The sequence below is a fragment of the Phalacrocorax aristotelis genome, chromosome W (genome assembly GCF_949628215.1).
Source record: "Phalacrocorax aristotelis chromosome W, bGulAri2.1, whole genome shotgun sequence".
In the NCBI taxonomy this organism is placed as follows: domain Eukaryota; kingdom Metazoa; phylum Chordata; class Aves; order Suliformes; family Phalacrocoracidae; genus Phalacrocorax; species Phalacrocorax aristotelis.
Genome location: NC_134310.1, coordinates 18,290,511 through 18,315,319, shown reverse-complemented (window position 1 = coordinate 18,315,319; position 24,809 = coordinate 18,290,511). Strand labels below are relative to the sequence as shown.

Genomic DNA, 24,809 nt, shown 5'->3' with positions numbered 1-24,809 from the left:
TAGCATGTTTTTAAAGGAAGGCAACGTATTTTGTGTTTAAGGTTCTGAAAACTAGAAGTTAGGTTACATTCGAAAATATAAAGGTATAAAATCTAGTTCATTTATGAATCCATGCATAAGAAAAGTAGTCAGTATGCCTTACACTCAAGCAACCAACCATCCAATACCTTTTCATAAAGCTTTTGCAGAAAGCAATTCTGCAGCACTTCTTTTCATGATTACAGTTACTGGTTACATGATCGCTGTTTCACTGGGATACATTTCATACAATAGCTCCCATTACTACAAAAAGAACTGGTTTGAGCCCTATGGCTACTCACCAGCCAGCCTTTCCCAGTAGTCAACTTCAAAATTTCACTTCCTCCTAATTTCTGCTTCTGTCCATAGCAGGCACATAGGGGCTTTTCATCCAGGAACCTCTGGGCTCTGATATCGTAAAACAATAAGGAACCTTGCCCCGTTCCCACTGTGATGATGTGCTCATAGAAGCTCACCGATCGAATGCCTGTCAAACAGAGAAGGGACATACAACACAGTAAGGAAGATGGATGCTTTGGCTCTGCAGTGCTGCTTGCTTGATGTCTAATATTTTTAAGAGGAACTACCTACTAGTATTCTCCACAACATATAAGTTTTCCCACTGCTATGCTCCATAGCATCCCATTGATACTATTGAAACAGCAGCTCCAATTACATATACTACTTCCCTTCTCCTCTGAGGCCATCAGCTACACTGATGGTGCATAGTAAGCAGCTTCATTCTCAGCAGGCCCCAGCTCTGCCAGATAAGCAAAGATCATAAGCCATTTAGGATCAAGAGCAGCTTTGTTCTGTCTGCCACAAACCTTTAAGTGAGCACACCATGAGCGCGTACATGGCAACAGAGGAAAGAACATCACATTGGTTTCCTCCATGAGCTCACACCCTACCTGCCAAGCTGTGATAAGTGATTATGTAAGAAAAAATTACTGTCCCAGCTGCCACCAAGTGCATTTTGCTGATCAACAGGCTAGTTGTAGGCAAGTATGACCATAACCACTAGTCAATTTGCTGCTAAGATAGATCAGGCTCTTGAATAATTTTGAAGCTACCCCTGCTCAAATATTCTCACGCAAGCACACCTTATTTTTTATAGCTGGCACCTTTAGCACTTCACCCAGCAATGAAAACGGATTAAGAATCCTACAGCCCAAGCACCACCATATTACACCAGAACATGGGAAGCTACAAGAAGTTTCCAGTCCAAACAAAACATTCTAGCACAATTCAGTGATGCCATTAGATTAAGAAAAAGGAGTAAATTTTGTTTTCACAGAATCTAAATCTGAAGCCTCAGCTAAACAAGGATCCTTTGGAAATAGTCTTGGGGAGATTCTGTATGTAGGAATTTGCAAAGTGTCCTGTCATCTCATCTCTATTTATTGTGCAAAAGGTTTGTTCTGTGTAAGCATTCTTCCCCAAACAACTCTTTACACAGATTAAACCCCAACACATCTATGCTTTTCCTTCCTGCACAACATGAGACACCAGGTTATAAACTCTTCCCTTTCCCCTCTGTATAGAGTCCTAACTAGAAACACATCCTCATTCTTCCACCTCAGCAACCTGATATTACATCCACAACCACCAGCATATGTGACACACACTTAGAACAGGCAAGGCCATATTGTCATGCTCCAGATGTGAGGTGAAGTCTTGGCTGCAGGCTTAATAGATGGGAAACCACTGTGCAAGTCTCACACCTGCTGAAGTAGATTTACCAGATTAGCATAAGAATGTCCACTTTAATTCAGAGAACTACAAATGCATCTGAGCAAGTTGGAGACATCTTCCCCCCCCATTACAAGGGCCTGGCTCTGGCAAATACATGCAGAGGGCTTAAAGCTTTCTGCAATCAGCAAGAGCAGTCACTTGGATAAGAAGAGAAAGGCACGAGAGGGGACTTCCTCTTATTTTTGCTCCAAAAGTGCTCTTGACAAGCAACCCAGCAGAACACTTAATTAACAAACAGGTGGAGTATGAAAGCAGACGGCATATACTTTTCAATGCAATTTATTAACAAAAAGCTATAAAATGCAGAATGACTGTGGATCTTTCTCTAATAAAAAAAAATTAACTGAAGGAATCTGATGTACCCACTACTAAGAGGATGATTAGAACAGGCTTTCAAGAACAGCACTTCAAATTGGCTTCTAAAGAGCTGAAGTACCTCAGATTAATCATTGCCAAACTAAAAGCACAACTTGTGCCTAGAACTGATCATGGTAAGCTCTCCTACATTCCCAGCACTCTACCACCTGTGGACCTGGACTATTTGGGTCAGCAAATTGAGTCTTGCTCCTGAGAGGCAGGGAGGCTCTACATATCCCAGAAGGAAATGAAGACACAGTAGTGTCCCCTACACAGAGTAGGCACAGAGTCTGTACTGCACAAGCTCTGTCCACTACGTTAACATTGCTGCCTTCAGGACATAAAGTCAAGGACACACGACATTGCACTGCATACCAGCTGAGCAGAAAGCAGTTGCTCTCACAGATCAAGAACTAGAGTCCAGGGCCTGCACTTCCCTATACAGCTGCTAAGAAAAGCAACACTTACAAGAGGCACTAAAAAGCATTAGCTACCTTCTCACGTAGAGCAGACAGGGTTACACTAGGTAAAAACCACCCCCGGTTCCAGTCTAAGTGTCCTTTCTCTGACCTGCTTTTGTATGCAACACTAACAATCTGAAGTTAACGTGGACTTACTACATTCAGCAGGTACATTTGGAAGCTGAAAGCACATTCAGGTAACACTTCAAAGAACTTAAAAGTCAACCCAGATTTTAGTCCGCAAATCAATAAACAGTCTACTTTCTAGAGGTGCTCACCACTCCAAGTCCCAGTGAGAACAACAGAAAGTTGAAACACTATCTTGGGAATTAAGTGCCTCCACCACCATGCAAAAGAAAAAGATCCGCCTACTATGCAGAACAGAAAACAGCATTGAACAAATGCTTTCTCCAGACATGAACTAGTGCCCCAGAAATACTGCCTACACATAGATCATCCCCCCCAGCAGGGATGATCACATACTCAAGGCAGAAGCTTTCAGCCACCACTGGGCACCACACTCCAGTGTCTTGGTATTTCTTCCCTATGATACTGAAGGGTGACAGCATCAGGACCTCCACAGAGCCCTCACCGACAGTGGGTCAGGACAAGGGCTGTTGCTGGTAAGATGTTCGGGTGACAACATGAGCTGGTGAAGCACCTTTTCTGCTACAGAAACTTCTCCTGTATCTGAAAAAAGTGGACCCTGACATTTATCTAGACAGCACCATTTGAACTCCAGTAACCATATAAATAAAACTCCTAATCCTTGCCTACATGCATTCTCTTTTGATAACTTGCCCAATGAAGAGATGGATGCCTAGAGCCAAGCTAAATAAGGACTGCAACTTATTAGCCTGGGATTAATATAGTTTAAAATGGGCATCACAGCACAGTGCCTTCTCATGCTTGAAAATAAAAGGGTATGGGAAGAAGCTTATGGGACCATGCACCCTGCAAGCCCTCACACTCGGCCCTGGTGTAAGATTCAATTGGACATACTGCATCCCACATCAGAAAAGGAAAACAGTGCTCAAATCTGCAAACTTTTTTCTTAAAAGAGTGAGCTTTTGTATATTTAAAGCAAATAAATATACACTGAAAATTAAGGGTCTCACTCACGGCTTTAAAATTACAAAGCAAGCATTCCCTCACAGCACAGACTCCCAATATGATAGCACAGAGCAGACAACATGCTATTTTTCCATTCCCAGAGAAAAATGCAAGAATAGACAGTAGTAAGTGGTACGAAGACTGAATTTGCTTTGAGATGAAGTAAAACAGAATAAGACACAGTAAAAAATAAGCAGAAGTAAAACACACACTTAAAAGTTCAGTAATATTTGGATGGTGTACAATTTAGTTGTACAATCATAAAAGCACAAGTGTTGTCTATCACTGGACTTCAGAGTTGCTTTTAAGTTTGGTTTGTTAGTTGCTCAAGGAATACTGTCATAAAAGCAAAACCCATATATGCTATTAATGATTTAGTCTATCACATGAAAAACCCTTCCTATTTATTAAAAGCTTATCTTACTGCAGTCTTAAGAGCTATTTCTACAAGCAAACCATTTGAAGCACACACTTTGACAAATTTCTTACCACTGCCTCGTTCTTTAGAACAGACAGATTTAACATTATGAGAAGGTTGCCTGGGATCCAAAAACGAGACATGAGCCTGTGATCCTACTGCATACACCGACCACTCCTGACCGTAAGCCAAACACACGTTCTCCCTGCAGTATGGCAACTTTGTGGAAAGTAACTGGAAACAGAGAAAGACAAATCAACGCATTATGAGAAAAGAACAAAAATGTTAACAGAACAAGCCTGTAAGCTACGTTCAAGAAAGCTGCAGTGAGAAAAAACAATATGTAGCTAAAAAATAAGTTTGGCACAACAAAAGAGCTAAGAGAAAAGCAACAACCTGACCCAGAGAAAAAAAAAAACAAACCACCACTGAAGGAAATTGGATGCCTTATCTGAACCAAATGGAGATGATAAAGGCTGAAGCCAAGTATTATGCAAAGAACAATGGATGTTTTGGTAAATTGTTTTACATCTTTCTAAGCTGCTGTTATTTCTTCAGCAGGCGTACAGAGACATCAGCTCTCAGTTAAAAAGCTTACTTCATACACTAGTATAGATCGTCAATTGCACTTTAAGTGCAACTTCCTTTATGAACACTGCTGCTAATCAAGTATCCATCATACCCTATGGAACAGTTCACTTCAGCTCACCCAGAACTGGCAGAAAGCTAAGAGCACCTCCCACCCTCCAAAATAAGGGGAGTTTCTCTCCAAGTTCTAATTTTTAGGACATTTCATTTTACATAAAGCTTTTAAGTGTTTTTGTAAAACACTGCTGCTCTTCAAGCATTTAAAGGAGATGAAGACTAGTGAACAGCCTTAACTGCTAGGGAATTTTTGAAATTTTACACCAACAAACAGAAAAGCACCTTTGATAGCATGTGCTCTGCTTTCCAAAGATGAAAATACCCATCTAGGGACACAGCTCCCAGTTCCTATGAATTAAAAAAAAAAAGTGAGTTAGTTTCTGTATTATAGATGTCCTTACAAACTCACACTCTACTAGGCAGGTTGCATGCTCCAGATTGAACTCATCCATAATCCCGCACATGCTTAATCAAGATAAATTTTCATTTTACATTGGTCTTGATAGAATGCAATATAAGCACAAAGGTGCCAGGTAGAATAAGAATTAATAAAACTGTAAATAACCAAAAATCATTTTCAAAAAGTACAGATCTTGTTAGACACTCAAATAATGAATTATTAGACAGTACAAGCTGGGGTTGGCAATTCTCTACAGCAGCTCCTACACTGATTCTGACCCTGAAGTAAACATTTCTTTCCAGGCACTACTCTACTGAAAAAGGCTACACAAAGCCTCCAACACAGAGGAGTAATTAACAGCTGTAGTGAAAAATAAAGCCTGCAGGAGCACCATGCTTCGGATAGCACACCCACCTTTGCTTCAGACCTTCCCTTTTCTTTGAGGGCAGAAAGAAAAGTAGTGGGGGATGAATTGCTACTCCCACTTGCCCCGGTACAATTAACCTCTAGCAATAACAAGAGATCAGCATGGGGGAGGTTAACATTTACTGTTTGTCAAATGCCAACAAAATAACACCAAAGCAAGCACTAGTGCCTGCCTTGTGTGTCAGTCACCTCACTTTGCTGAGCAATCCAGTAACAATTCAGCCATCAAAACAGCAACCCACAAGAAAACTGTTCCTTCTGAAAACATCCGATTTTTTTTTTCTACTGGACTTCTCCAATCACTTGGGGCAGAAGCAGACATAGTAGATAAAGACGACCATCTCATATGAGAAAGATGCAAAAGGATCAGGGAAAAAAATATTAGGTTGCTTCTCCAGTAATGTGATTTAGTTTACTTTTTTTTCTAATACATATGAACAGCTTTAGGACTTTTCAACTGTCTTGCTTATCTTACTGACCTTGTTCTTATTGTTGAAAGCCAATGCTCGGACTTTACAGTTGTCAGGATTGGTGTTCTCCTTGGGGATATCTTTCAGAGCCCTGTGTGTTATGTGGGCATAGACAGGAACTTGAGAGAGATTATGCCTGGCATCACTTTTGGACAGCACATCTTCTGTGACTTCCCAGAGACCCATTGAACCATCCCGGGAACCTGAATAAATAGTCCATAACAGCATTTCACATATACATAATTCCCCTTTTTTTAAAAAAAGAAACTGTAATAAACAATAGGGTCTGAAAGAAAGGAAGGATACTATTACTAATAATTTAATCTAACTGAACACGCTGTTGGTGTCTATATATTGTTATTAACGAAAACATGATTTTACTGAGCTGTAAAGTTCATAACATTGTGAATTCATTGTCAACCAGTTTGTCTACATGGCTTCCAAGTAGCTAAATCACCTCATCTGTTTTCAAACTGATTAGGATGCATCAAAACCCACAATCCCGTACAACAATCACCATTAGAGAGTCACATGTATAATAAACTCAGAGGTGACTGAATAGCCTATATGTTCAGCCTGGCTTACCAAGGCTGAGACTGACAGAGTCTGTTAAGCCAATACAAAAACCGCCAAGAAAACTCAGTTATATTTACACCAATTTTGGATCATTTGATTTCTACCAGTATGCTTATGGATATGTACACACACATCTGTGAACTGAACAGAAGCAGCTATTTCAAACCACAATTTGTATCAAATTGTTCTTAAATCTTTTTTAAACCCATGCAACCTTTCATTTAAAGAATGTAACACAAGAACTGAGGCCAAAGAAGCAAGAACTCATTTTTCTATTGAATTTGAAGATATTAATCCAAAATATGAATCAATAAGAGTAATAATACTGGATGAAGAAAGCTAAATGTCTTTGGTTCACAGATCAGCACAGGCTTAATCCAAGGTCCTATACCCATCCCTTCTGATGTTTAAGCAACTCACTTCCATCTAAGTCAGCTCTGACAGATTTGACACGTACCTCAATTTCCTCCCTACACAACATGACTTAATATTTTTTTAATGCAAATATTTGGGTTGGTGTCGTGGTTCAGCCTCAGCTGGGAACTGAACACCACGCAGCCGCTCGCTCACATCCCCACCCCACCCCTGTGGGATGGGGAAGAGAATCGGACGAGCAAAAAACTTGTGGGTTGAGATAAGCACAGTTTAATGATTACAATAAAATGATGATGATAAATGATTATGATAATAATGACAATAATGTTAATATACGTTGTGGTTTAGCGGCAGCTCAGCCCCACACAGCCGCTCGCTCACTCCCCCACCGGTAGATGGGGGAGAGAATCAGAAGGGTAACGCTCGTGGGTTGGGATAAGAACAGTTGAATAATTAAAATTAAAAGAAACAACAGTAGAAATGCAATGTAAAGGAGAACAACGAGAGGCGCAAAGCCCCGGGGGAGGGGGAAGGGAACGAACCGCCGGAACGAACCGCCGGAACGAACCGCCGGAACGAACCGCCGACCCGACGCCGCGCCGCCCCGCGCTGCCACTGCCCCCCCCTCAATATATTGGCCATGGTGTCACGTGGTATGGAATGAACCTGCCATTGGCCAGTCGGGGTCAGCCGCCCCCACCATGGCCCTGCCCCTCCCAGACCCCTCCCCCCCCCACCACGCGGCAGAGGGCGGGAAGCTGGAAAGGTAGCCGACCCCCACAGTGAGGAGAATTAACCCCTTCTCAGCCAAAACCAGCACATTCTCCACCCCTTATTCCATACCATTTACACCATGCACAGGTCCCATACCATCCAATACAACCGTACCAACCACCAACCCTCCCCTTCCCATTCTTTAACATAATACACAGACATCATTCCCTTAGTTCATGGACCTTCCCTGTAAAATGTCCATTAAAACGTCCTTTGAGTTCACCCAGTCCATGACTCTGGGCTCCATCTGCCATATCAGTCTTTTAGGGTGGGAGAGGTGCTCTGTGTGGCATTGGGTTGCTGCATACCGAGTCAGTCATCGTTCCATCACTGCTGCACGGCTTGTTTCATAGTTGATCTTCCATGGGTTGGGAGGCTCGTACTCTGATATCATTGATACAACACAGAGGTGACACACAGTATTATATAGCAGTTCACATTGTGCCATTCAGTTCATTGACTGTTTTCACCCAAAATCAAATCCCCTTGAGGCACACATCGGATTTCTCCATCCTCCCGCATCACCCACCAAGTGCACCCAGGTCCTCGAGCAAAAGCAATCCCACGAATGGGTTTGCCTTTGCCGGAGGCAGGAAGAACCCAGACTGTTTTGCCCAGCATACTTTTTGTGTGCACTACAGGGACTCTATCCCCTTCCACAGTATGTAGGATTTCTGACTGGGCAGGGCCAGCTCGGTTGGCAGATCCCCTCGTGTTGACTAACCACGTGGCTTTTGCTAAATGTGTATCCCAGTGCTTGAATGTCCCACCCCCCATTGCTCTCAGTGTAGTTTTTAACAGTCCATTGTACCGTTCAATTTTCCCAGAGGCTGGTGCGTGATAGGGGATGTGATACACCCACTCAATGCCGTGCTCTTTGGCCCAGGTGTCTATGAGGCTATTTCGGAAATGAGTCCCGTTGTCTGACTCAGTTCTCTCTGGGGTGCCATGTCACCACAGGACTTGTCTTTCGAGACCCAGGATAGTGTTCCGGGCAGTGGCGTGGGGGACAGGATATGTTTCCAGCCAGCCAGTCGTTGTTTCTACCATTGTAAGCACATGGCGCTTGCCTTCGCGGGTCTGTGGGAGTGTGATATAGTCAATGTGCCAGGCCTCCCCATATTTATATTTCAGCCATCGTCCCCCATACCACAGAGGCTTTACCCGCTTTGCTTGCTTGATTGCAGCGCATGTGTCACATTCGTGGATAACCTGTGCAATAATATCCATGGTCAAGTCCACCCCTCGATCACGAGCCCACCTGTATGTTGCATCTCTCCCTTGATGGCCTGAGGTGTCATGGGCCCACCGAGCTAGAAATACTTCACCCTTATGTTGCCAGTCCAGATCCACCTCAGCCACTTCAATCTTGGCAGCCTGATCTACCTGCTGGTTGTTCCAATGTTCTTCAGTGGCCCGACTCTTGGGGACGTGAGCATCCACATGCCGTACCTTTACAACCAGTTTCTCTACCCGGGCAGCAATATCTTGCCACAATGTGGCAGCCCAGATGGGTTTGCCTCTGCGCTGCCAGTTGCTTTGCTTCCATTGCTGCAGCCAGCCCCACAAGGCATTTGCCACCATCCAGGAGCCAGTATAGAGATAGAGCACTGGCCACTTTTCCCGTTCAGCGATGTCTAAGGCCAGCTGGATGGCCTTTACCTCTGCAAACTGGCTCGATTCACCTTCTCCTTCAGCAGTTTCTGCTACTTGTCATGTAGGACACCATACAGCAGCCTTCCATCTCCGGTGCTTTCCCACAAGGCGACAGGACCCATCAGTAAACAGGGCATATTGCTTCTCATCTTCTGGCAGTTTGTTATACAGTGGGGCTTCTACAGCACATGTCACCTCCTCCTCTGGTGATAATCCAAAATCTTTGCCTTCTGGCCAGTCCATGATCACTTCCAAGATTCCTGGGCGACTGGGGTTTCCTACTCGAGCCTGCTGGGTGATCAGTGCAACCCATTTACTCCACGTAGCATCAGTTGCATGGTGTGTAGAGGGGATGTTTCCTTTGAACATCCAGCCCAGCACTGGCAGTCGGGGTGCCAGGAGCAACTGTGCCTCAGTACCAACCACTTCTGAAGCAGCTCGAACCCTTTCATATGCTGCCAATATCTCTTTTTCAGTTGGAGTATAACGGGCTTCAGACCCTCTGTATCCCCGACTCCAAAACCCTAGGGGTCGACCTGGGGTCTCCCCATGTGCTTTCTGCCAGAGGCTCCAGGTAGGGCCATTCTCCCCGGCTGCAGTGTAGAGCACATTTTTTACATCTTGTCCTGCCCGGACTGGCCCAAGAGCTACTGCATGGACTATTTCTCGTTTAATCTGTTCAAAGGCTTGTCGTTGCTCAGGGCCCCATTTGAAATCATTCTTTTTCCGGGTCACTTGATAGAGAGGGCTCACGATCAGACTGTAATTTGGAATATGCATTCTCCAAAAACCCACAACGCCCAAGAAAGCTTGTGTTTCCTTTTTACTAGTTGGTGGAGACATGGCTGCTATTTTGTTGATCACATCCATTGGAATCTGACGACGACCATCTTGCCATTTGATTCCTAAGAACTGGATTTCTCGTGCAGGTCCCTTCACCTTACTTTGTTTTATGGCAAAACCAGCCTTCAGAAGGATTTGGACTATTTTCTCACCTTTCTCAAAAACTTCTTCTGCTGTGTTGCCCCACACAATGATGTCATCAATGTATTGAAGGTGTTCTGGAGCGTCTCCCTGTTCCAGTACAGTCTGAATCAGTCCATGGCAAATGGTAGGACTGTGTTTCCACCCCTGGGGCAGTCGATTCCAGGTGTACTGGACGCCCCTCCATGTGAAAGCAAACTGTGGCCTGCACTCTGCTGCCAGAGGGATTGAGAAGAATGCATTAGCAATATCAGTTGTGGCATACCACTTGGCCGCCTTTGACTCCAGTTCGTATTGAAGTTCTAGCATGTCTGGCACAGCAGCACTCAACGGTGGAGTGACTTCATTCAGGCCACGATAGTCTACTGTTAGTCTCCACTCTCCATTAGACTTCCGGACTGGCCATATGGGACTGTTAAAGGGTGAGTGGGTCTTACTGATGACTCCTTGGCTCCTCAGTTGGTGAATGAGTTAATGGATGGGGATCAGAGAGTCTCCGTTGGTGCGATATTGCCGCCGGTGCACTGTTGTGGTGGCGATTGGCACCTGTTGTTCTTTGACCTTCAGCAACCCCACCACAGAAGGGTCCTTTGAGAAACCGGGCAAGGTAGACAGCTGTTCAGTTTCCGCCGTCTCCAAGGCAGCTACACCAAAAGCCCACTTGTAACCTTTTGGGTCCTTGAAATACCCTCTCCTAAGGTAGTCTATGCCAAGGATGCACGGAGCCTCTGGGCCAGTCACAATGGGGTGCTTCTGCCACTCATTCCCAGTGAGGCTCACTTCGGCCTCCAATACAGTTAGCTGTTGAGATCCCCCGTCACTCCAGCAATGCTGATGGGTTCTGCCCCTATATAGTTTGATGGCATTAAGGTGCACTGTGCGCTGGTGTCCACTAAAGCTTTATACTCCTGTGGGTCGGACGTGCCGGGCCGTCGGATCCACACAGTCCAGTAAGCCCGGTTATCCCTTTCCTCCACCCGGCTGGAGGCAGGGCCCCTCTAGTCCTGATCATGGCAGTCACAACTCACTTCCTGTAAATGTCAATCAGGAGTCCCTCTATTACACTTAGAAATAAAATCTGCGCTTCTACTCCTCTGTCTGGGGACTTGCTCGCTGGAAACTGGAGCAGCAGCTTTCCTGGAAGAGCCTCCCTGAGTGACTGTTCTTCCTTGCAGTTCATGTACTCGTGCCTGTAGGGTCGAAGTAGGCTTGCCATCCCACCTCATCATGTCCTCTCCGTGGTCACGCAGGTAGAACCATAGGGTGGCCCGTGGTGTGTATCCCCTTCTTTGAGCCAAAGGACGCTTATTCCTAACAGCTGAGACACTGCTCTGTCGAGGTGGGGAGTAGGACAGATCTTCTTTGAGTTGCTGGACCTCTTGGGACAGTTTCTCCACAGCAGAGACAAGCGAGGAAGAGATATTTGTTTCGTAATCCCGGAGTCTATCTATCACCACTTCCACCGTTGGTGTCTCGTCATCTTTCCAGGACATCACTGCCAATGAGTTTGCATGCGAAGATGGTGCGCTCCGTACAAACTTCCGCCACATGGGTCGTGTGCACTCGGCTTCATCTGGATCTTTGGATGACCGTTGATCATCCAGGTCACCATAAATCACCTCAAACACAGCTAATTCCCTGAGATACTGGATGCCTTTCTCCATAGTTGTCCATTTTCCTGGACGATATGTAACATCTTCTTTAAAGGGATACCTTTCCTTCACTCCAGACAGGAGTCGCCTCCAGAGGCTGAGGGCTTGTGGTTTTTTTCCAATTGCTTTGTCAACGCCCCCTTCCCCAGAAAGGGATCCCAATTGTTTGGCTTCTTTTCCCTCTAGTTCCAGGCTACTGGCCCCATTATCCCAGCATCGGAGCAGCCAGGTGACAATGTGCTCACCTGAACGACGGCTATAATCTTTTCGCATATCTCGCAACTCGCTTAAGGACAGGGATCGGGTGGTCTCTATTTCATTTATGACTTCTCCCTCCTCTCCCCGCGATGGCCCTGGTTCTTCATCATCCCGTTCTAAACGAGTTGATGTCCGCTTCCAATATTTCGTCTTGTGTATGGGGGCAACTGATACTGGTACGGGTTTATTTTCTGAGCTAGCTCCGGTACTTGTTGTGGGGGTTTGAGTGGCTGCAGTGCCTGTCCTCAGGGCTGGATTGTCTACAGTGCCAGTCACTTTGCCTTTCAATCCAGAGACATTCTCTTCCCCCTGGGGGCACTGAATACTGTTGAGCAGGGCTCTGTATGCATGGGCCAGGCCCCAGCACGTTGCAGTTATCTGTGTCTCTCTGGAGTTCCCAGCGTAACAACATACTTCCTCCAAATATTCTACTAGTTTTTTAGGATTCTGCACTTGTTCGGGGGTGAAACTCCAAAACACTGGGGGTGCCCACTGCCCTAGGTATTTGCCCATGCTATCCCACATGCCCTGCCACTCGTAACTATCAAGCCTCGGGGCAGATTTCTGGGTGATATTCTTCAGTTGCTTAGTCAAAACCAAAACAACATGCCCAAAAACTAACAATAAGTGCACCTTAACCACCCAAGGATGTTCAAGATACAAAAACGTTGTTGTAACAAAGGCACGGACATCATAGAACAAAGTTGCAAAGGTACTATTCTGTATTTCCTCCATATAAAATCTCTCAGAGGAGGAGGTATAATTGCTAATTGCCTCAACAAGGTGGTATCCGAAGTACAGTAACAGTTTCAGCAAAAACCCCAAATACCAGATAAAGCTGAAAACGAGTGTTTGTATAACAAATCTTCTAGGCAAAACATTACTAATCACAGCAGAACACAGCAGACTCAAACAACCAACACCGATTTTTAACACCAACTGCAAAAAGGACAACATGGTGCTGTGACCAGCAGCTGTTGTTATCTCCAACCCTTGAGCCCCACGTTGGGCGCCAAAAAGACTGTCGTGGTTTAGCGGCAGCTCAGCCCCACACAGCCGCTCGCTCACTCCCCCACCGGTAGATGGGGGAGAGAATCAGAAGGGTAACGCTCGTGGGTTGGGATAAGAACAGTTTAATAATTAAAATTAAAAGAAACAACAGTAGAAATGCAATGTAAAGGAGAACAATGAGAGGCGCAAAGCCCCGGGGGAGGGGGGAAGGGAGGGGGGGAGGGGGAACGAACCGCCGGAACAAACCGCACGCGCCGCAGCCGCACGACGCACGACGCCCGCCGACCCGACGCCGCGCCGCCCCCGCGCTGTCACTGCCCCCCCCTCAATATACTGGCCATGGTGTCACATGGTATGGAATGAACCTGCCATTGGCCAGTCGGGGTCAGCCGCCCCCACCATGGCCCTGCCCCTCCCAGCCCCCCCGCCACGCCACGCGGCAGAGGGCGGGAAGCTGGAAAGGTAGCCGACCCCCACAGTGAGGAGAATTAACCCCTTCTCAGCCAAAACCAGCACAATATAATAAAAGCGAAAGGGAAGGAAAGCGAAAGGGAAGGAAAGCGAAAGGGAAGGAAAGCGAAAGGGAAGGAAAGCGAAAGGGAAGGAAAGCGAAAGGGAAGGAAAGCGAAAGGGAAGGAAAGCGAAAGGGAAGGAAAGCGAAAGGGAAGGAAAGCGAAAGGGAAGGAAAGCGAAAGGGAAGGAAAGCGAAAGGGAAGGAAAGCGAAAGGGAAGGAAAGCGAAAGGGAAGGAAAGCGAAAACAGGGAAAAAAAAAATGCAGAAACACGAACGATACAGCCGCTCACCACCCGCCGAACGACGCTGCCCCGTCCCCGAGCCACGATTGCTCCCTCCCTCCCCCGGCCAGCCCCTCCCAGGTAGCATACTGGGCATGACGTTACATGATATGGAATATCCCTTTGGTCAGTTTGAATCCGCTCTCTTAGCTGTGCCCCCTCCCCTCCCAGCTTCTTGTGCACCCAGCAGAGCATGGGAGGCTGGACATGCCCTTGACTAGTATAAGCGCTACCCAGCAACAGCCTAAACATCTGTGTGTTATCTCAACAGGATTTTTTCTTTCCCTGCTAATTTCAAAGCACAGCACTATACCAGCTAGCGTGAAGAAAATTAACTCTATCCCAGCTGAAACCATGACAGTATCCACCCCTTATTCCATATCATTGACATCATGCTCAGGTCCCATACTATTCAGTACAAATTCAATAATCCCTATCCATCTTCTCATCCTTTAACAATATATATCTCTCTCTCTATACAGATTTTCATTTATCATTCCCCTAGTCTATGGAACACCCCTGTAGAATGCCTGTGGAATGTCCATTGAGTTCATTTAGTCAATGACTTTGGATTTCATCTCTTGTAAGGGTCCTTCAGAGAGGCGGTGTGCGTGGGGTCAGGTGGTTGCATGTCAGTCCTTGTTCCATCACCGCTGCACTGGTAGTTCTTGTTCTCTCACTGCTGCACTTTGCCTGGTTCCATTGAAGGTTCATTCGCTATTATTATTAATTGGGAGATTCCCACCATGATAACATTCCATTGATGCAACCATAGTAGTGATGACATACAACATCATATAGCAATTAACAGCATATTATTCAGTTCATTGGCTGTTTTCACCCAAAATTAAATCCCCCTGAGGTACACACCGGACTTCTCCATCCTCCCGCATCACCCACCAAGTGCACCCAGGTCCTCGAGCAAACGCAACCCCACGAGTGGGTTTGCCTCTGCTGGAAGCAGGAATAACCCAGACTGTCTTGCCCAGCATATTTTTTATGTGCACTACAGGGACTCTATCCCCTTCCACAGTACGTAAGGATTCTGATTGGGGAGGGCCAGCTCGCCTGGCAGATCCCCTCGTGTTGACTAACCAGGTGGCTTTTGCTAAATGTGTATCCCAGTGTTTAAATGTTCCACCCCCCCATTGCTCTCAGTGTCATCTTCAATAGTCCATTGTATCTTTCGATTTTCCCAGAGGCTGGTGCGTGATAGGGGATGTGATACACCCACTCAATGCCGTGCTCTTTGGCCCAGGTGTCTACGAGGTTATTTCGGAAATGAGTCCCGTTGTCTGACTCAATTCTCTCTGGGGTGCCATGTCGCCACAGCACTTGTTTTTCGAGACCCAGGATAGTGTTCCGGGCAGTGGCGTGGGGGACAGGATATGTTTCCAGCCAGCCAGTCGTCGTTTCTACCATTGTAAGCACATGGCGCTTGCCTTGGCGGGTCTGTGGGAGTGTGATATAGTCAATTTGCCAGGCCTCCCCATATTTATATTTCAGCCATCGTCCCCCATACCACAGAGGCTTTACCCGCTTCGCTTGCTTGATTGCAGCACATGAGTCACATTCATGGAAAGCCTGTGCAATAGCGTCCATGGTCAAGTCCACCCCTCGATCACGAGCCCACCTGTATGTTGCATCTCTCCCTTGATGGCCTGAGGTGTCATGGGCCCACCGAGCTAGAAATAGTTCACCCTTATGTTGCCAGTCCAGATCCACCTCAGCCACTTCAATCTTGGCAGCCTGATCTACCTGCTGGTTGTTCCGATGTTCTTCAGTGGCCTGACTCTTGGGGGCGTGAGCATCCACATGCCGTACCTTTACAACCAGGTTCCCTACCCGGGCAGCAATATCTTGCCACAATGTGGCAGCCCAGATGGGTTTGCCTCTGCGCTGCCAGTTGCTTTGCTTCCACTGCTGCAGCCAGCCCCACAAGGCATTTGCCACCATCCAGGAGTCAGTATAGAGATAGAGCACTGGCCACTTTTCCCGTTCAGCAATGTCTAAGGCCAGCTGGATGGCCTTTACCTCTGCAAACTGGCTCGATTCACCTTCTCCTTCAGCAGTTTCTGCTACTTGTCGTGTAGGACTCCATACAGCAGCCTTCCATCTCCGGTGCTTTCCCACAAGGCGACAGGACCCATCAGTGAACAGGGCATACTGCTTCTCCTTTTCTGGCAGTGTGTTATACAGTGGGGCTTCTTCAGCACGTGTCACCTCCTCCTCTGGTGATATTCCAAAGTCTTTGCCTTCTGGCCAGTCCATAATCACTTCCAAGATTCCTGGGCGACTGGGGTTTCCTACTCGAGTCCGCTGGGTAATCAGTGCAATCCATTTACTCCACGTAGCATCAGTTCCATGGTGTGTAGAGGGGATGTTTCCTTTGAACATCCAGCCCAGCACTGGCAGTCGGGGTGCCAGGAGCAACTGTGCTTCAGTACCAACCACTTCTGAAGCAGCTTGAACCCCTTCATATGCTGCCAATATCTCTTTTTCAGTTGGAGTGTAGCGGGCTTCGGACCCTCTGTAACCCCGACTCCAAAACCCTAGGGGTCGACCTCGGGTCTCCCCATGTGCTTTCTGCCAGAGGCTCCAGGTAGGGCCATTCTCCCCGGCTGCGGTGTAGAGCACATTTTTTACATCTTGTCCTGCCCGGCCTGGCCCAAGAGCTACTGCATGAACTATTTCTCGTTTAATCTGTTCAAAGGCTTGTTGTTGTTCAGGGCCCCATTTGAAATCATTCTTTTTCCGGGTCACTTGATAGAGAGGGCTCATGATCAGACTGTAGTGTGGAATATGCATTCTCCAAAAACCCACAACGCCCAAGAAAGCTTGTGTTTCCTTTTTGCTAGTTGGTGGAGACATGGCTGTTATTTTGTTGATCACATCCATGGGGATCTGACGACGACCATCTTGCCATTTTATTCCCAAGAACTGGATTTCTCGTGCAGGTCCCTTAACTTTACTTTGTTTTATGGCGAAACCAGCTTTCAGGAGGATTTGAACTATTTCCTTTCCTTTCTCAAAAACTTCTTCCGCTGTATTGCCCCACACAATGATGTCATCAATGTACTGTAGGTGTTCGGGAGCTCCACCTTGTTCCAAAGCATTATGGATCAGTCCATGGCAAATGGTAGGGCTGTGTTTCCACCCCTGGGGCAGTCGATTCCAGGTGTACTGGACCCCCCTCCAAGTAAAAGCAAACTGTGGCCTGCACTCTGCTGCCAGAGGGATGGAGAAGAATGCATTAGCAATATCAGTTGTGGCATACCACTTGGGTGCCTTTGACTCCAGTTCATACTGAAGTTCTAGCATGTCTGGCACAGCAGCACTCAACGGTGGAGTGACTTCGTTCAGGCCGTGATAGTCTACTGTTAGTCTCCACTCTCCATTAGACTTCCGGACTGGCCATATGGGACTGTTAAAGGGTGAGTGGGTTTTACTGATGACTCCTTGGCTCTCCAGTCGACGAATGAGCCCGTGGATGGAGATCAGAGAGTCTCTGTTGGTGCGATGTTGCCGCCGGTGCACTGTTGTGGTGGCGATCGGCACCTGTTATTCTTTGACCTTCAGCAACCCCACAACAGAAGGGTCCTTCGAGAGACCGGGCAAGGTAGACAGCTGTTTAATTTCCTCCGTCTCCAAGGCGGCTACACCAAAAGCCCACTTGTAACCTTTTGGGTCCTTGAAATATCCTCTCCTGAGGTAGTCTATGCCAAGGATGCACGGAGCCTCTGGGCCAGTCACAATGGGGTGCTTCTGCCACTCATTCCCAGTGAGGCTCACTTCGGCCTCCAATACAGTTAGCTCTTGGGATCCCCCTGTCACTCCAGCAATGCTGATGGGTTCTGCCCCTATATAGTTTGATGGCATTAAGGTACACTGTGCGCCGGTGTCCACTAAAGCTTTATACTCCTGTGGGTCAGATGTGCCAGGCCATCGGATCCACACAGTCCAGTAAACCCGGTTATCCCTTTCCTCCACCTGGCTGGAGGCAGGGCCCCCCTAGTCCTGATCATAGTATTCATCACTCACTTCCGGTAAATATGAATCACGGGTGTCTCTGTTAAGATCAGTCAGGACATCAGCACTTCTGCTCCTCTGTCTGGAGAATTGCTTACGGGAAACTGGGGCAGCAGCTCTCCTGGAGAAACTCCCCTGAGTAATTGTTCTCCCTTGCAGCTCATGTACCCGTGCCTCTAAGGCTGAGGTAGGTTTTCCATCCCACTTCTTCATGTCCTCTCCGTGATCACGCAGGTAAAACCATAGGGTGCCCCGTCGTGTGTATCCCTTCTCTTGAGCCAAGGGACGATTACTCCTAATGGCTGAGATACTGGTCCGTACTGGTGGGGAGTAGGACCTATCTTCTTTGAGTTGCTGGAACTCTCGGGACAGTTTCTCAACTGCAGAGACGAGCGAGGAAGAGAGATTCGCTTCATATTCCCAGAGTCTATCAATCAACTCAGCCACCGTTGGTGTCTCGTCATCTTTCCAGGACATCACTGCCAATGAGTTTGCATACGAGGATGGTGCGCTCCGTACAAACTTCCGCCACATGGGTCGTGTGCACTCAGCTTCATCTGGATCTTTGGAGGACCGTTGATCGTCCAGGTCACCATAAACCACCTCAAGCACAGCTAATTCCCTTAGATGCTGAATGCCTTTCTCAATGGTCATCCATTTTCCTAGGCGAAATACAATATCTTCTTTGAAGGGATACCTCTCTCTCACCGCGGACAGGAGCCGCCTCCAGAGGCTGAGGGCTTGTGTTCCTTTTCCAATTGCTTTATCAATACCCCCTTCCCTAGAGAGGGATCCCAGTTGTTTGGCTTCCTTCCCCTCTAATTCCAAACTACCGGCCCCATTATCCCAGCATCGGAGCAGCCAGGTGATAACGTGTTCACCTGAATGACGCCCGAAATCTTTCCGTATATCCCGCAACTCACTCAAGGATAGAGATCGGGTAGTTTCCGTTTCTTGTACACATGCTTCCTCCTCCTCCTCCTCCTCTCGTGATGGCCCTGGTTCCTTGAAATCTCTTTCTAAACGAGTTGACCTTCTCTTCCATGATTTCTTCTTGCGTATAGGGGCGACTGATACTGGCACAGGTTGGTCCTCTGGTTTAGCTGCAACGCTTGGCACTGGGGTTTGAGTAGCTGCAGTGCCTGTCGTGGGGGTTTGAGTGGCCGCCGTGCTCGTCACCGGGGTTGGAGCAGCTGCAGTATCTGTCGTGGCGGGTTGGGTGGCCGCAGTGCTTGTCTCTGGGGTTGGAGTAGCTGCAGTATCTGTCGCGACGGGTTGGGTGGCCGCACTGCTTGTCTCTGGGGCTGGAGTAGCTGCAGTATCTGTCGCGGCGGGTTGGGTGGCCGCACTGCTTGTCTCTGGGGCTGGAGTAGCTGCAGTATCTGTCGCGGCGGGTTGGGTGGCCGCACTGCTTGTCTCTGGGGTTGGAGTAGCTGCAGAGTCTATCGTGGGGGTTTGAGTGGCCGCAGTGCTTGTCACGGGGGTTGGAGTAGCTCCCTTCTCTTTCCCTTGGGGGTACTGAATAGTGTTAAATAGGGCCCTATAGGCATAAGCCAGACCCCAGCACATGGCAGTGATTTGTATCTCTCTGGAATTGCCAGGGTGACAACATACTTCCTCCAAATGTTCTACTCATTTTTCAGGATTCTGCACTTGTTCAGGGGTGAAGTCCCACACCACGGGGGGTGCCCACCGTCTTAGGCATTTGCCCATACTTTCCCACATACCCTGCCACGCATAGCTATCGAGCCTTGGGACCGATCTCTGGATTATATTCTTAACTTGCTTACTAACCTTAGACAGATCTGATAGCACCTGCCAAAGCATTATCAACAGATGTATCTCAACTACACAAGGATGTTCAAGATACTGAAAAGTTGTTGTAATGAAGGAGGAGGCATTACATAAGATAGTAGCTACGGTGCCATTCTGTATTTCCTCCATAAAAAACTCCTCAGAGGAGGAGGTATAATTGCTAATTGCCTCCATGAGGTGGTAGCTGTAGTACAGTAATGGCTTCCGTGCAAAACCTAAATAACCGATAACAGTCAAGGCCAGTGTTTTAATAACAAGTCTCCTAGGCAAAATATCTCTAATCACTGCAGAGCACAGCAAACTGACAAAACCAACAGCAAGTTTTAACATGTACTTTACAATCAGCATGGTAAAGACTGGACAAACTAATACTGCGAGCAGATGAATCAATGCTGTGACCAGCAACTGTTATTATCTCAAACCCTTTGTGCCCCACGTTGGGCGCCAAAAATAGACTGTCGTGGTTCAGCCTCAGCTGGCAACTGAACACCACGCAGCCGCTCGCTCACATCCCCCCCCACCCCTGTGGGATGGGGAAGAGAATCGGACGAGCAAAAGAACTTGTGGGTTGAGATAAGCACAGTTTAATGATTACAATAAAATGATGATGATAAATTATTATGATAATAATGACAATAATGTTAATATAATAAAAGGGAAAAGGAAGGAAAGGGAAAACAGGGAAAAAAAACGCAGAAACATGAACGATACAGCCGCTCACCACCCGCCGACCGACGCTGCCCCGTCCCCGAGCCGCGATTGCTCCCTCCCTCCCCCGGCCAGCCCCTCCCAGGTAGCATACTAGGCATGACGTTACATGATATGGAATATCCCTTTGGCCAGTTTGAATCCGCTCTCTTAGCTGTGCCCCCTCCCCTCCCAGCTTCTTGTGCACCCAGCAGAGCATGGGAGGCTGGACATGTCCTTGACTAGTATAAGCGCTACCCAGCAACAGCCTAAACATCTGTGTGTTATCTCAACAGGATTTTTTTTTTTCCCTGCTAATTTCAAAGCACAGCACTATACCAGCTAGAGTGAAGAAAATTAACTCTATCCCAGCTGAAACCATGACAGTTGGAGAGTTGCAAGGATCAACTTTTATATTAAATTCAAAAATCAAACGCCAGGATTAGCTTTGTTTTTTTTAAAAATTATTACTGAACTAACAATTCAAGTATTTAAATTCTATAGGAGACTTACAATTTTCTGTCACCTGCAGTTTGACACCTCCCTGTACAGAATACTACATCCTGTCAGCACAGAAAGCCAGTAAACCACTACACTAATGCAACAGCATATTAGTATTGCTGCCTTTACCCAAGTAATACTTTATGAAGTTACACTGATTATCCAACTAGTTACTAAGAAGTCAGTAACTGACCTATTCTATTACAGCCTTCTATATTAACTGCCATAGTATGTGTGATACATATACATACACACACAACTTTACTGATAGTTTGATAAAACAAACTGAGCTTTCATTAATCAGTCTTTCATAGGATTTCAGGAAACCTAAACTGCTCTGCCATATTCCAAAGTTATTAACTGATAACCAATACCCCTCTTCAAATTCTTCTTGTGTGGAATCCTTCCTTTCAATCCACTGTGTTTAGACACCCTCTCACGGCAACACCTACTGTAAAGACAGTAGTGCTCCTTCTAATGTGGGGGTGTGTGTGTGTGTGTATATCAAATCTAGACCAGGGCCCTACAAATAAAGCAAAGCACTGTATTAAGACTGAGAATGGTTTAAATAGGCAAAGTAGTTCCAAGCGGCTTCAAATACCTTGATTCCCTAAGACCTATCAAGTGCTATACACCAGTGTCCTGGTTTCACCTGAGACAGAGTTAAATTTCTTCATAGTAGTAGTATGGGGCTATGTTTTGCATTTGTGCTGGAAACAGTGGTGATAATGCAGAGATGCTTTAGTTGTTGCTAAGTAGCGCTTACACTGGTCAAGGACTTTTTCAGCTCCCCGTGCTCTGCCGGGTGCACAAGAAGCTGGGAGGGGACACAGCCAGGACAGCTGACCCCGACTGACCAATGGGGCATTCCATACCATATGACGTCATGCTCAGTACATAAAGCTGGGGGAAGAAGGAGGAAGGGGGGGACGTTTGGAGTGATGGCGTTTGTCTTCCCAAGTAACCGTTACGCGTGACGGAGCCCTGCTTTCCTGGAGATGGCTGAACACCTGCCCGCCCATGGGAAGGAGTGAATGAATTCCTTGTTTTGCTTTGTTTCCACATGCAGCTTTTGCTTTACCTATTAAACTGTCTTTATCTCAACCCAGGAGTTTTCTCACTTTTACCCTTCCGATTCTCTCCCCCATCCCGCTGTGGGGGGAGTGAGCGAGCGGCTGCATGGTGCTTGGTTGCTGACTGGGGCTCAACCACAACAACCAGTATAAAATTCCGGGAAAAAGATTTAAAAATTGACTTTACCAGAAACAGCCATAGTATCACTGATCCATGCAATTGAAAATATCCAGTCCTTATGTCCATCCTAAAAGAAAAAAAAAAAAAAGACGACAGATTTTCCATGCCATTATATTCTAGAGTGGTCTCAAAGCAGACAAGTATCAGTCACTTGGGTTTTTTTAGTACAAACTCGTAAGGGCAGACCTACATTAAAAACATACAGATAAGATTCCAGTATCAAGCTGGAGCAGTTTAAGTACCTAATGGTAATTTTAACTTATTCTTTATGTTGAGGTGTATAATTAGTGTAGAGCAATTAGGTGATGGAAAAACAGGTCTCTGGCCAAGGACAAATTGATATCAATTCTAAGGACTTGGTTTTCCATTTTGAAAGCAGCATTCTTTACTTCTGTGAAGTAGCTACATACTTTTATTTGAGCAAATGCACATCCCTACTATAAAAAGCAACCAAAACATTATGTTTACAAAATATGACCTACAGATTAATTTTTCAAGACTATTACTTAAAAAAAATAATAATCTTTTCTTTAGCAGGTGAAAAACCTGTGAGGAACAAAAAGACCATAAGGCTCTAGTTCCGTTTGAAAAGCTTCAGTCACAGCAGTACACAAATGAATAATAAGTCATACAAATCTTTGGAGTCAAGCCTTTCTGCAGCTGGTTATCTGCTGCTGCAGAAACCGACCTGACCTCTGCTGTTGTAGTTAATATCTATGTGAAGTCCTGAATCAAGAAGTGCTTACAGGACACCACTATACTTATTTCAACCTTTTCCTTTTTAAGACTAGCTATTTTAAAGACACCTCATGATGTTTCAGAAATATAAGCAGTCTATCAAACTGCCATAAACCACTGGGTTAGAATTAATCCTCAAAGCCAAGTTCCGCTTCTGGACTAATACATACATAAACTGCACTGAAGAAGGGGAAAACTTGAACAACTTGTACCATCTTTTCAATTTTTCAAAAGAGCTTTTTCAGTAAAACTAGTTTCAGAGGTCACCACCACAATTAGACTTTAACAATTAAGATTTTGTTACATTTTCAATGCTTAAAAGTAATCTGAAGTAGACCTGAATGAGGGTGAGAAAGAAATCTGACTCAGAACCCTGAGAATCATCTGACATGTCTGTGTACTCACTCATATTTAAGATATCTTGTCAAAAAAGACTACTTAATCAGGAAATTTTCAAGCTTTCAGAAATTCACTCTCCATTAACAAGACTCCCAAATCTTAATCTCGCTCTGACCTTATGCACTTCAAAGCAGTAATTCTTGTAAGCGACAGAATAAACTTTCCCCAAATACTCCCACTTACATCTCCCACACAGACAGGATCAAGTGTAGGCAGACGATAAATTGCAAGACTGTTGGGGTTGTCTCCACCTGTGGCCAGAAGGGTCCTTGAGAGATTGAGCTCAATGGCGTGAATACCACAACCCTGCTGGTTCACCATGCCGGGTTCACGATCTTTCAGAATAGGAATCTTGGTAATTTGACCAGTCTGGACATCTACTACAAATAACTGGGAAAAAAAAACCAGGAGATGTAAGTCATTATCAAACAGATAAGAAAAACAAGATGGTCAAATATCCTCCCTATTTTTAACTGACATTCTTTTAAAGTTGGAATCCACAAAATGCTGCAAGTATGGTTGAAAAAAATGCATAAGTTCCTTCTTTTAAGAACTAAACTAACCTAATTACAGTGGGTTTTATCTTAATCATCCCATTTGGTTTTCAAAGCAATGGAAGAGAGAAGAGAAATTTGTCATGGGAAGTTTTCCATTTAACAGAACCCTTGAATCTAAAACTCTTTTCCCTGTTCAATACCATGACAAAATAATATTGTTTTCCAGTTTCCCTGTAGAGCTGTGAGAGAGAGACCCACCTCAAAACAGCCAGTAAGGCCCAGGGAGCTTAGCACAAGTCTCCTGCCTCCCAGATAAGATACCTACCATGAAGTTTTGGCTTTGGCAAACTGACACTTTATAAATTTATATAATTGAAGTTTAGTTTCTAGTGATACACAGAGAATAGTAACTAAATATAGTATTGCCAGTGCAAACATCTAAAAAAAAAGATACCTAGATACATATCTCATCCCACAAAAAGACTAGAAGTTGGAGCTCTATGTCACTGCCCCCTTGGCAGAAAACTCAGTTATAAAGCCTTACAACTCTTCAAACAGACATCATTATACCCAGAGTTACATCAGTTCAAACATATATGACCATAGGGTTACAATCTAAACCAGAACAAAGATTGACATCACCTGCCAAAGTGCACTTTCATTTGGGAGGCTCTTGTGCTGGATCATTTCACAGATGATGTTCAGAGGGCAGCTGCACTAACAGTCAAATAGATATAACAGAGGG

The 24,809-nt window shown here is 45.9% G+C and overlaps 1 protein-coding gene across 2 annotated transcripts in view; it reads right to left on the bottom strand.

Annotated features, from left to right (window-relative positions):
• LOC142049366 (DDB1- and CUL4-associated factor 12-like) overlaps positions 1-24,809 on the bottom strand; it is a 42,517-nt gene that overhangs the window by 7,987 nt on the left and 9,721 nt on the right. For both annotated transcript variants that reach the window (XM_075077025.1, XM_075077024.1), the window contains exons 3-8: positions 23,751-23,957; positions 22,437-22,497; positions 6,073-6,266; positions 5,050-5,115; positions 4,194-4,356; positions 321-505 (exon numbers count right to left, since the gene is read on the bottom strand). In XM_075077025.1, coding sequence (XP_074933126.1) covers positions 321-505; positions 4,194-4,356; positions 5,050-5,115; positions 6,073-6,266; positions 22,437-22,497; positions 23,751-23,957 — 876 coding nt within the window. The remainder of the gene's footprint in view (positions 1-320; positions 506-4,193; positions 4,357-5,049; positions 5,116-6,072; positions 6,267-22,436; positions 22,498-23,750; positions 23,958-24,809) is intronic.